Source organism: Aptenodytes forsteri, unplaced genomic scaffold, assembly GCF_000699145.1.
Source record: "Aptenodytes forsteri isolate BGI_AS27 unplaced genomic scaffold, ASM69914v1 Scaffold325, whole genome shotgun sequence".
In the NCBI taxonomy this organism is placed as follows: domain Eukaryota; kingdom Metazoa; phylum Chordata; class Aves; order Sphenisciformes; family Spheniscidae; genus Aptenodytes; species Aptenodytes forsteri.
The window spans coordinates 2,736,512-2,749,608 of NW_008795575.1; the positions used below are offsets into that span (position 1 = coordinate 2,736,512).

Sequence of the window (13,097 nt, forward strand, 5' to 3'; positions counted from 1 at the left end):
CACCCTTTTTCCCCCCCCCCCCTTTTTTTTTTTAAACGAGAACAAGCACTTACTTTTCTTAAAAATTCATATTAGCTGAAATAGTTTGATTTGTCCAAATAATTTCTTTTATTGCATGTATAAAAAAAAAAAAACAGTAAGCCCTCCTCCTTGCTTTCCCTGGAACTTTTCCAGCTTTTATCTAGAAGCCAAATGCCTGAAAACAGACCAAAAATATTCTGGCTGAAAATCAAAATATTTTTATTGGATTTCAGTTTTTCAAGCAATTGATATGTTGAGGATTGAGCCTTTGGCTTTGAGATGAAAGATGGAAATTTTTGGTAGAAAGAAGACACTTTTCATCAAAAGATTTGATCGGTTTAAATCTTTTAATTGGCTTCACGGGAACTAAGTGGAAAAGTTTGGCATGTAAAACTTTCTCTCTTTAATATTTTGTTAAAAATAACATACTATCCTTTGACCACGATCAAAGTTGTAGTAGTAACAGTATTATCAATGTTACTTCTCACAAAAACACTTTCCCTGGAAAATGACCAGCTTTGATCTCATTTATCACTGTTAACATTATTATGTGTTGAACGGTGCGAGCAGACCTTGGCAGGGATCAAGGCTCTGTCACATCAGGCTCTATCCACACAACAGCAGAAAGGTGGTTCCTGTCTCAGAAGATTTAAAACCCACATATCTGATGAAACACAACAGGTGTATACCACAAACAGCCGGCAAAGCACAAGGTAGTAAGATGACTGTGATTAGCGTGAGAAACAGCGGTCACTGCACACCAGATGCCTGGCCGCTGTCAATGCATTTTCAGGTTTCATCTTTGAGGTGACTTTTACAGGGGGATTTGAAGGAAGGTCAGACTTTGTGAATTTTCATGAGACAACTCGTTTGCCACCAAAAAAAATGTCTGCATGGGAGTTAGTCAAGAGGCTTGGGAGAAGATAGCCTGGATTGGTGTGAAAGTGTTGTATTTTGAGCCAAAAGTTTTGTATCTCTCATGTAACAGAAGTATTTATCTGCATGGAGACACAGCAGACATAAATGATGCTTTGCCTCCATTTCATGAGGCTGTGAAAGGAGAGGGAAGACCTGGTATAATTCTCCCATTAGCTGCAATTCTCAGAGGAACCTATGGGATTCCAGGTATCAACTCTTCTTTAATTCCAGCAGTAACTAGAAAAAACAGCTTTTTGCGGAAAATATCATGCCTTCTTTTAATAGCCAAGGTGCAAAAATCAGGACCTTTTCAGTCCGGACTAGTTCATTTTAGCAGAGAAATGCAGAGATTGGAGATCCCTTGGAGAGAGAGCAACCAGGAAGCGTGGGTTGAGTGGCATCAGGCTGTAACACTGGTTCCAGATCACCAGGAGATCCACTGTTAGCTTTCAGTCCCCAGACAACACGAAGCAGACAATGAGCAGCTGATACAGCTCGTAGACATCAGAAAGGAGAAACCTGTGCTCTAGGGCAGTAGAGATCAGTGATTTCCCCACAAAAGCTGTCATTTTTCCTCCCTGAGGTGTTTGGACCCCTCCACTGAGAGGAAGAGGAAGAAAACAGGAAAGTAAAGCCCAAGATATTTGATGCTTCCCCTGAGGGAGAAATACTGTCCCTAAGAGTGAAGGGTGCTGAGCAGAAATAATGTTGCTGGAAACCTATTCTGTGTACATCTGTGCAGACCTGGAAAAGCACAGCATCCCCACGGAGAGTGCGCATGAGAAAGCAACCCTTAGTTCAAGAGAGGTTAATAGACTTTTGCTGCATTATTAAGTCTTAATTTCTCGTTTATTAAGCGGATGCTATGTTCAAAGTTGTCTTTCCTTCAGGGCTTTCCCTGCAAATTGGTTCTCAGCTCTGTGTTCTCTGTCCCAGAGCATGGATGCCCTCAAAATGACCCTTCACCAATCCCTTTGTCAGAACTAAACTGGGGCAGAGCTGTTTTTTTATTAGGCTCCAAGGGGACCCGGCTGCTCTGTAGGTTGAAATGCATCAGAGCTGTTCCTCATGCGGCCAGGTGTGAAAATAGCTGCTGTGTTCAGGTGGGCTGGCCTGATCCATCACTCAGCCTCCTGGGGTCCATGCAACAGCTGGCATTTAAAAGCAAAACAATTTCCTGTGTGCTTGTCACTTGTTTGCAACCTAATAAGGCATCAGGCTAAGTTTACAAACCACTGTAATCCAAAGCAGAATTCTTGTAACTTTTCTGAGGAGACCTGAGGCCTTGGGAGAGCAAGGGTGCCATGACATGTCTGCTTTTATATCCCAGTGGTCTTGTTTAGCCCACAGACTGTGATTAGAGTGTGTCCTCCTTGTATAATTCATGCTTCATCTACATTTTCTCTGGGACTGCCATTGCCAAGATAAATCCTTCTTTTCTCTCCTGCCATTGCTCACTATGCTCTGGGCTGATGGAGCATTTAACACTCCTCTCCAACACCAATTCTCGTTACTCCTTCTTTTTTCTCTCCTGATTGCTCACTATGCTCTGGGCTGATGGAGCATTTAACACTCCTCTCCAACACCAATTCTCTCGACTGTTGTAAAATCAGGAGAAGAAACAAGCCACTGTGAATAATTCACATCCTCACCCAGGCAAAATTAAAAATATATTTTACCATCAAAGGTCTTTCTTATTTTGAATTTCCACAGATGTGAGCGGCAAGAAGAAAAAGGCATATCAATGGAAAGAAAATAAACCCACAAAAAACCTCTCAACACTTTACTGGATTCTTACTTGGCTGGCTTGGGTTCTGTAAAATATGGTCCTGAAAAGCAATTTCCTCAATAAAAAGGAGTTTATCTTTACACAGACTTCATTAAGGCCTGATGCAGGCAGTCACTCATACTCTTCAGTGCATGGAAACCTTTCTCTCGCATTTCTTGCCGATGGAGCAGACGGTTTCAATGCCTGGACTGGAAGAGCAGCCTGAGGTTCTTTGAAGGACATTTGCCACATGAGAGGCCATTTGACTTTAATGGAACCACGCCAATTTACCTACCACCTAATTTGTGCATGAATCATATGCACACATCTAATCTCATCTACGTCTCATCTGAGTGTCTGCAGAATGCTTTGGGAACAGACAGATGGCCAGAAATTCCTCAAAGTTCACTACGAACTTCGCAATGTGGCAAGGCTGGAGGTCAGGTACATTAGAAGAAGCAACAGCAACAAACTGTACTAAAATTAAGACCCTTTACCACTGCAGAATCCCTCTTACAGATAATAGTTCTCAAAAGAAAGGCATTTAAATGTGCACCCCAAAGGGGTAAAGAATGGTAAAAATAGTACAAGAGGAAAATAAAAAAAATCAGCAGCAAGTATCAAGAGGATTTGTTGATTTTCACCCCTCCTGTTTTCAAAACCCAGTACTTGAATTATTTATGCAGCACCACTAGCAGTGCATGCACATGGATTAATGGCACTACAGTACTCTGTCTTATGTCATCACTGACATATTCTGCTTGCACGCACAAGCCTCTCTGCAGTCCTTGCATATATACTTTGAACTTTACTTAACTGTTGGTTTTTTTCAAAAGTCTACTTCGTGTTACTGCTTTCACTTATGCATTCAGCACAGGCCTTTACGGCTGTCTCTTCCCCTGCTGCACACACTCCCTGCCCAACTCCTTGAACTCCCTTTTCCTGGAGCTCTTTAAAATTCCTCCTGTTCCAGCAAGAAAGGATGTTTTTTCCTCCTGCATTTGGTTTCATTCTGAAAGAAAGAGTGATCAACACGCTCTATTGTCAAATTAAGGACAGGGGCACAGGAATGACAGACAGGCTCCCTGGCTAAATGAAGCATGTTTATCTTGACTCACACCAGTACACACACACCGTTGTCAGAGGAGCACAGGTGCACACGTATCACAGATGCCGAACTCACACGCATTGTGCTGTGAATTCATTTGCAAAGGCTATTCATACTCTGGGGATTTTCACACCATCTGACGATGAGACAGGCTTTGGCTGGGGGAGCTGCAGCCTGGCTCTGTGCTACCAGCCAGCCTCCATGCAACACGGCCAAGGTTTGCAGATGCTGTCCAGTGCCCTCATCACCCCATCACTGACACCCACGTAAGAAAACAGCCCAGGTTACCACCTACCTCCCAGGGTGGCAGAGATGAGGATGTGGGTGCCGTACTTTTTGATGATGGTATCAATGAACTGCTGCGTGGTGGGTCTCCTGCCCAGGAGGCGGATGCTTCTCTGAAACTCAGGCATCAGGGGCAGTGGGTTGTGGAGCAGGTCCCTCCGCTCGATGGCTGTGTTCCTCACCTTCCAACGGGCAAACTCCCTATACGACAACACAGGAACACAACAGGAGTGAGACTTTGAGTCCAGAGGGGCAGGGAGAGCCACCGAGGGCAGGGAAGGAGGATGGCAAAGGGGACAATCCTGTTGGACACCCCCACATGGATACACACGTGAGGCCACAAGGCTAGACAAGAAGGGGAGGAGAAGAGAGAAAGCGAGACATTACTGCACAATAACAACACACTTTGAGGATCAGGGTCCAGGCTGATGAGGAGGTAGTCTCAGAGTCTCCAGAGATGCCTGGCAGAGGGCTGCATTTCCCTGCAGAGAAAGCAGCCTGACCCTTTCACCCTCACACACTCTGGGGTCTTGCACGTCTCTATAAAGCAGCAAATTCTAGTTTCTGTCAGCAAAAGAGCTGGTCAGTTAGACAGACTGTAGATCCAGACCAGTCTGATCATTGCTGTGTCCCTGTGTCCACAAGCCTTCTTTGTAGCTACTGCTTTTGCAAAGCAAGGCAGAAGGAAACACTTTCTCCAAACATCTTAATCTTTCAGCACCAGGGAATACAGCAAAAGATCATTTTGAAAAACAATACGCTTGATAAATCATCTAAAAGGATCGATTCAGATATAAACAGAGGCCAGGTTGAAAATGGAGGCTTTGTTTGTTTTTCTTTTTTTTTTTTTTTAAAACCTATAAAGTGATTTTCAAATCCCTTTAAACTGATAGCAACTGGGAAAAAAATAAAGTTAGTGTTTGCAAAAACAGTGCTTTATTGCAGGTATCCATTTTGAAACAACACAGAGGGAAATGCCTAGAGAAAACCTTGCACGCTTGTGATCTAAAAATCAGACCTCTGAAATACATCACCAGCTGAGCACCTAAAAGATGAGAAACCTATTAACGTCCTTTGAAAAATATTGAGCAAGGCCTTGTTAAAAGGAAGGGATATTATTTATAACCACTGTCTTACAATGCATCTGCACTATCTTAAGCCATCTCCCAGATAATCAAGTCACAGGCATCTGTCACTTTTCATTCACTTATTCCTGTAATTCAGGTTTAAGACAAAAATTTCATTTAAATAATAGGAATGACAATACCTGGCACTGACACAGCACTTTCTATCAATGTGTGTCAACTAGCACCAGCAATCCCACTTCGCTGGTAGAGAACCTGACATGCAGGCAGATTTAGGAGATGCTGTAACTCAGTTGCAAAGCCAGGAACACAAAACAGAATTTTTTTCCCAGGTTGATTCTACACCCAGTCCACTTTATGTGTGTTAGGTTATTTTACTTAATGCAATTATGCATGTACTTATTTTGATTACACCCCATCACAACACCCCAGGCTGCCTAACAGCAGTTACATTGATTAAAATAGCAAAGTGCCAGCTTTTTACTTCAAAATATCACCTTACACCTGAGCCAATGCCCCTTCTGTAGCTCCTAGGCTTTCACAAGCCAAGTAAAAATGCCAAAACAAAACACCCCTTTTACCACATCCAAAGAGTCATCAGTGTCAAACCTTGTGTGCTGGTTTTGGCTGGGGTAGAGTTAATTTTCTTCATAGTAGCTGGTATGGGACTGTGTTTTGGATTTGTGCTGGAAACAGTGTTGATAACACAGGGATGTTTTCGTTCCTGCTGAGCAGTGCTGACACAGAGTCAAGGCCTTTTCTGCCTCTCACCCCACCCCACTAGCAAGCGGGCTGGGGGGGTGCACAAGAAGCTGGGAGGGGACACAGCTGGGACAGCTGACCCCAACTGACCCAAGGGACATCCCACACCATATGGCATCATGCCCAGCGTATAAAGCTGGGGGAAGAAGGAAGTGGGGGACGCTCGGAGTGATGGCGTTTGTCTTCCCAAGTAACCATTACATGTGATGGAGCCCTGTTTTCCTGGAGATGGCTGAACACCTGCCTGCTCATGGGAAGTGGTGGATGAATTCCTTGTTTTGCTTTGCTTGCACACATGGCTTTTGCTTTACCTATCAAAATGTCTTTACCTCAACCAACGAGTTTTCTCGCTTTTACTCTTCTGATTCTCTCCTCCATCCCACCGGGGGGGAGTGAGCGAGCGGCTGGGGGTTGCTTTCCCTATTAAACTGTCTTTATTTCAACCCACGAGTCTTCTCACTTTTACCCTTCTGATTCTCTCCCCCATCCCACCGGGGGGGCATGAGCGGGCAGCTGTGTGGTGCTTAGTTGCCAGCTGTGGTTAAAACCACACCACTTGTAATCCACAGAGACATCAGTCTTTCCTAGAAAAAACTGTCAAAAGGCTAAAAAAACCCCAAACCCAACCCCCAAAAACCCATAGACTAGGATCTTAATACCAGGAGGGGAGAAAACATAGACCATTGTCTCTAAAGTTGTCTGCAGATAACAAGTGCATTACCAATGTCCACATATTCACTGTATGGAGCAGAATATAGTTTTCCCTCTGCTGTCCAAGAATAGTGTAAAAGTCCAACACTTAGTACCTGTGGAAAAGATACATTTGGGGGTCCCACGGTTGCTTTTAATGACAGGTAAAACCTGCAAATACAAATAGCTTCTCTCTGACACTACAGAGAGGTTGCTCTAATCATTCATGATTAGAGTGGTCATCCCAAACCTGACTATACAAGGAAATCCCCTTTGCATGAAGAAGTAATGGTCCCTTCAGGATACAGCAGTTACACTGTATGGGAAGACGCAGCTCTGGATGCTGAAATACAGGCAAGGTTTTATAATAAATTGGGGTTCTGATGTTCCTATCATAAAGATCATAACCAGCAAGCATAGGAAAAATGCCATCTGTGCTTCCTCTCCAAAGAGACAATTATTACTTCCTGTAAAACTCAAGCACGCTTTTGCTCTCAGATTACTGCTTTCTGCAAGCATTATCGATAGAGTCAGGAGGGACTAGAGCCCTCCAGAGCCAGCACATTTTCAGAAAGGGCTGGGGGAATGCTTCATGTTCCCAGACAAAGTACAGAGAGTTTGCTTTTGTTACTGTCAAGTTATCTCTTCCAAAGCAAAGACCGTGGAATTGAAACGTTCAGGTAGGGCCCTATTGATATATCAACACCCAAAGCCTAGGAGTGCCTCCATTCAGTGTGTGGAGATGGACAGGGCAAACAGTTACAATTAGGACCACGCACTGGAAAGCGGTGGGTAATAAAGATGGGAGAAGGTAGGAACAGAGAATGAAAATTTCATAAACAGTATGTTCAAAGGGGAAGTGGGTTCATTTTTTACATCAGGTCCAACATCATCTCATGACACCACTGGCAAGAGGCAAATGGAGGAGTTTAAAAGAAATCATTGCCATATCTTCAGCCTTGCCTGCTGCCAAGGGACGATTCCAGTCACCATTCATGCAGTAGACAAGCCCTTAGCAGAATCCACATCTAAAACCTCATAGTGAAGGAGACTTTTTCCACTCAGTTCTTATACATACCATCCTTCCCCAGGGATTCCTACTCCTAGGGCTATCATTGAGGTGAAAGCCCAGTTCTATTATACTCTCCAAATGCTTGGATGTGTGGTTTTCATAGCTGATGAGAAAAGCTGAGCAAATACGTTATGATGAATAATTTATGCAACTAACTTAGATGTTTATCTTCTGCTCATAGAATATCCATGAGCCAGTTGCAGTTCCCTCTAATTTATGCATTATTTGAATTTACTTAGTGACATTTTTCAAGCTTTTTTTTTTAAGGTTTTGCATAGTATTTGGCTGTATTCTCTTTGTGTGCTGTTGATTGGTTGGGATTGGTCAAGCAAATTATATGGTATTTTTAAGCTTCCTCATTAATGACCACAAATACATTTTAAACTTGGCTTCCCCAGTTCCAGAATATATTACATTGAAAGCAACCCTCTAAATACTAGCAGTCTTCCATGCAACCTATAGAACTCTGTGCTGTAAGATGCACCTGAGGCCAAGATTATGGTACAATTTTGGAAAATAGACTTAACATTAATGGATATGGCTAGTGAAATCACTTAGAATTATTGAGGTGATTAAAAAAAAAAGAGATTTGCAGGGAACAGTATAGCTCTAGCCTTAGGGAATGATCCAACCTGTAACTCCTGAAGTCTGTGAAGAAACACCTCCAAGAACAGGTTTTTTTATTAGCTTTCAATTCTAGACTTAATTGCATTTTCTGCAGAAGCAGCTGCTTTTGGCCAAAACTGAATCGATGGCACTGGGCTAGGTAAGCATACTCTCATCTGTTTGTCACCACTGAATCCTCAAATCTGTGAATCTTTGGAGGATCTACCAAGGCCGTGGATTCATGGATGTGTGCAAAAGAACACTGAAATCTTTCCTCCCAGAAATCATTCTCGGATGCCATTTCAGTGATCATTGCTTCTCAGAACCAGAGACACCACAGTCTCAATGCCACTGCCTGGAAAACACAGGTGAGGCCTCTACAGGTCTCAAGGCACTTTATGAAAGAGAAATATTGCACTGTTACTTGTTCATTTTCCAGGTGAAGAAGTTGCAAAGACTTGACCAGGATTATGATGGCAACATACAGTTAGGATTAGTACAGTCTTCTGACCCTCAGGGGAAATCCCTAGCAAAGACCTGAACTTCTGCCAGTGGGGAAGCTTTTAAGGGCGTCGGAAAGACAATAAACCTCTTAGCAAGGAGGAGGAAGAGTCTGTATCCCTGATGCAGAGACGGGATAAGGAGAAACTATGACCTAACGTCTGAGTAGTGGGGGAGAGGCACTTGTTTATGCTCTAATGTCTCGCCAGCGTAGACAGCCCATGCTAATGTGGAGCGTACCCAGGAAAATGCCTGCCAGATCAGTGGAGGGGAGTTTGTTCTCTAATGTCTGGTGAAAGCACTGAAAAGCCTACTCTTCTTATGGCTGGAAGGGGTAGGAAGTGCTAATGCCTAAAGGGGGAAGAGAGGTGAGAGGAAATAGAGGGATAAAGTACTGCCTCATGGAGGTAGATATGCATATTTCAAGCCTTCCTCCCTGTCACAGTAAGAGGATACATTTTATTTGTATACAGCTATATCTGAGAAAATACTAGCCACTTCAGAGTTTGCATTAATGAACTTGTCATCAAGGCCATGCATGTCAGAGAGAGGGAGCCACTAGAGATGTCTCAGTGCTCATTAGCACTATGACCCCTCCAGGGAAACAGAAAAAAGGGGGAAAAAATGCTGAAGAGGGAGAAAAAGTCAAAAGCCTGGAATGGATACATCACCCAGACCCCCCACTGCACCAGAGAGGCTAGGAGAATCCAAGGGCACGAGCATCTCTACCCAGGGAAAGAAGTCTGAAAGAGAGAGGCCGTCGGAGCAAATTAAATTCCCTATCTTCAAATGGTCAAGACAACCAAAGGACGTAAGTGAAGAAACAAGTTCAGTACAGACCTCGGGGGCTGGCGCTTGAAACCAAAATGAAATTAAATGCATTAAACAATGATTGAGACAGAGTCTGTTTGAAAAAGGAAAAAAAGCAGAGCAGGAAGACTGAACAAAGCCTGTAACTGTCATGCTAACTAGAACACCCCAACACCTCCTGCTGCTGGGTATATTATCTTCAGGGCCTGCAGGGCAGTTAGCGCATCCCACTCACAATGCATATGCAGCAGACAGGACCAGCCCCACCACTCTCTGGGAACTGGGCAAGGAGAAGGCACCAGCTCCTTTCTGTTCAGCAGTTTTTTTTATCTTTTTTATAGATCATAGCTCAAAAGCCATCAACTGCTCCCATAGGTGATAAGCAGACAGAACCTTTCCAAAGACAACACTCTCTTCAGTAACAGCAAGGTACAAACATTGCTTGATGTCCTCTACCTGGCATATTGCACACATTATTGACTCTGACATCAGCAGGATCCCCAATCAGAGACAGAGAACTCCTAGAGCCTTCTGACTCTGACATCAGCAGGATCCCCAGTCAGAGACAGAGAACTCCTAGAGCCTTCTTGCTCTCTTGGATTTTGGTGTATATACAATGGAATCTGCCTAGACATGTCTCTGCCCCTTGTTTTCATCCAAGCACCTCACAATCATTAAGACAGACATTTTTGGACACCCCTATGTATGTTGCAGACAAGTGTTATTAGCTGTTAGAATGAGTGTGAACAGACAGATTTTAGGCCTTGCCCAGGTAAAAAACAAGTTTTGTGTTAGCATCAGGAACTTAGCCCAAAGTCCTCCAGAATCCTCCTAGATGCTCCTACAACAGAGCTGTTGGTTTGGGGTTTTTGTTTTGTCTTTCCTTTTCTCAGCCTAATTGTCCCCAGTCATGGGCTGCACAAAGTAATAGTTATCTTCAATCCTCAGGGTGATAGCTCTTCCAGGTTACTGTGAGCCCTTGACTCTGCAAATCATGCCACGGGGGCAGGATACGAGCATGACAACTGCATTATAATGCTTATCTTTTACTGCCAGATCTGACTTAATGTGAGTCTGTACGGGGTATCTGTGATTATGGTGGGGTCAGTGATGTTTTATTTCTAGTCTGTGCCCTCAAAATGCCAGACAGGCCCCAGTTGAGCAGTGCAATATTCCTTCAGCAGTTTCTTCTGCAGCTTGTCCTCCTCTCTATCTAGGCAGCATGAAGAAGTCACTCTTCAAAGTTGAGCTTTTCAAAGGACCTACAAGAATTAGTTTCCTGTGAGGGTTTGGCACTCATCCCCCTTAATCTATTTAAGAAAACTCCAGTCTGTAGATTCAAACTAGTTCCAAATTAGACAGAGGATGAAGCTCTGCTGTAAGAAAGAGAAAAAAATATGCAGAAATCTAATTCCAGAGAAGTATGAAACAGAAATCACTTAAGCTGAAACTCTGACAGCATTTTGCATAACAACCAGGCAAGCAGACATGCTGACATATGACAGCTGGCAGGTGAATAAGATAAATAAATTGACTATTGATTATTGATAAATGCTGTGCTGTCTGCAGCAGTTTTATTCCTATAAGGGCATTTACCTGGATTGGACTAAACCCAAGGAGAAGACCATCAGTGTTTGGATCATTCAACAAAATCATATGGGCAGAAATAAAACAGCACTGTTGGACTACTTACTCCTTCACCTGTCTCCACAGGACAGTGGAAGAATCTTCTGTTGTTTTTTTCCTTGGTCTATACTTTGGCCATGTGCTTGGTGTTGGCTGAGGTGTTTGAAACCTCAACTACTTCCCCTTTTCTGGGCAATCATTTCAGCCTGATGGATTTTCCTGTTACAAACAGAGTTTTGTTTTCATCTCTCTGATATTTTTCTTAAAAATATTAAATTGTTCCAGGGTTGAAAACTTGGAGGGTTTTTTTTTGTAAAAGGAGAGGGAGGTAAATAATAGGTCCAGAACAACATGAAGTTTGCAAGAAGCAAGAACAAAGTTACTTCAAAGTTAGGTGGATTTCATGCGACCTTGAAAGTGCCTTGGTAAACAGATTGTTCCAGCACTGAATTAAAAACCAATCAGACAGACATGACTCCGAGACTCGTGTTCTCTCTTAGGATGGGACTGCACTTGGGTCTTTTAGGAGGCAACATGTACTTGTTGGGTGCTGAAAAGATCGATTTGTTTAAAAAAAGATGAAGCTGGAATAAATTTATTACTAGAGAGTCAAAGCAGAATGATTCAGCATAGGTAAGTACAAGTTAAAAGATAGGTCATTGAATTTGGCCATTACTAAGTTTGCTTGTTATTAAATTTGCTCATGGCCAGGACGTGGCTATGATTCCTAGCTCTGACTTCAAATCCAAACATAGCTACCATTGCAATTAGACAATCACAGGAAAACATGGCAGAGTAGGTTACCACCCCTTCAACTGAACGAGGTCACTTCCAAGTTATATACTTATGCATCCTCAGATAACACATAGTAACTTCTAAACTTCTTCAACAGAGTAAACTCACCAGCTACCATCATTTGTCATCTATTGATCTGTTCCCATGTTTCACCTGAGTCATCTGCTACAATTCCCTTTCATGACACCCATCAGATTACACTGCAAACTGCCTGTGGGACATTTATTCCACTCAACTTTCCCCATAAAGTTCTTTGTGCAGATTTCATTGCAAACAGCACACACCTCGGGCACTAGAGATACCCTTTCCAACACCAGCCTACTTAAGCCTTGTCCACCCTGGAGACTTGCTTGTAAGTAGTTCCCATTACTGTTAACACCATTGCAGCTGTTTTCAGCATTGGGCTGACGGCACTTCTTCTAAGCCACTACAATTTACATAGTGGTTGATACTAGCTGCTAGAAGTCAGAGTGACATCTCTACAAGAGCTCCCAGCTTTGTTAGCACCGCTGCGGCTTAACAAACACTATCAAAAATAGGAAATGTTCTGTTGCTGTTTTCTTCCTAAAAGGTTACCTAAACCAGACATGGATTATTAAGGTACTGAGGAAGCTATTCTAATAGGCTGCAGGGTCCTGTGCTCCAAGCACTTGAATGGACAATACAGAGACACCCATTCCTTCACTGTGAATTGTGATAAAAATCACAAGCCATGCAGCTAGAACAATTCTCCACTGAAATACCTGAGGTAGCCTAGAGAAACTCATCTATGAAACAGGCATTTTGAGTTCTACAGCTATGATTACAACACTGATATTTTTCTTAGCATGGTCTCCTGGATTTACGTTTCTATAAGTTTGACCCAGAATTCAGGATCAAGCAGATCCTGGGAAGTCAAGGAGCTGTCAAGAAGGTGCTTTCAAAGAACAGCACATTTGAGGCAACACATGGAAACATCCGAGTCATTGAAGGAATTTTAGATAGTCTGGAGGAAACCTGGGATAATTGGTACAATTTTAGGTTCTCTTCTCCACACTTCTTTCAATTCCC

At 43.0% G+C, this 13,097-nt stretch overlaps 1 protein-coding gene across 1 annotated transcript in view; it reads right to left on the bottom strand.

The window, feature by feature from the left end:
• BRINP1 (BMP/retinoic acid inducible neural specific 1) overlaps positions 1-13,097 on the bottom strand; it is a 91,161-nt gene that overhangs the window by 24,498 nt on the left and 53,566 nt on the right. Inside the window, exon 3 of the mRNA XM_009282257.1 lies at positions 4,111-4,301. Within this exon, the coding sequence (XP_009280532.1) occupies positions 4,111-4,301 (191 nt within the window). The remainder of the gene's footprint in view (positions 1-4,110; positions 4,302-13,097) is intronic.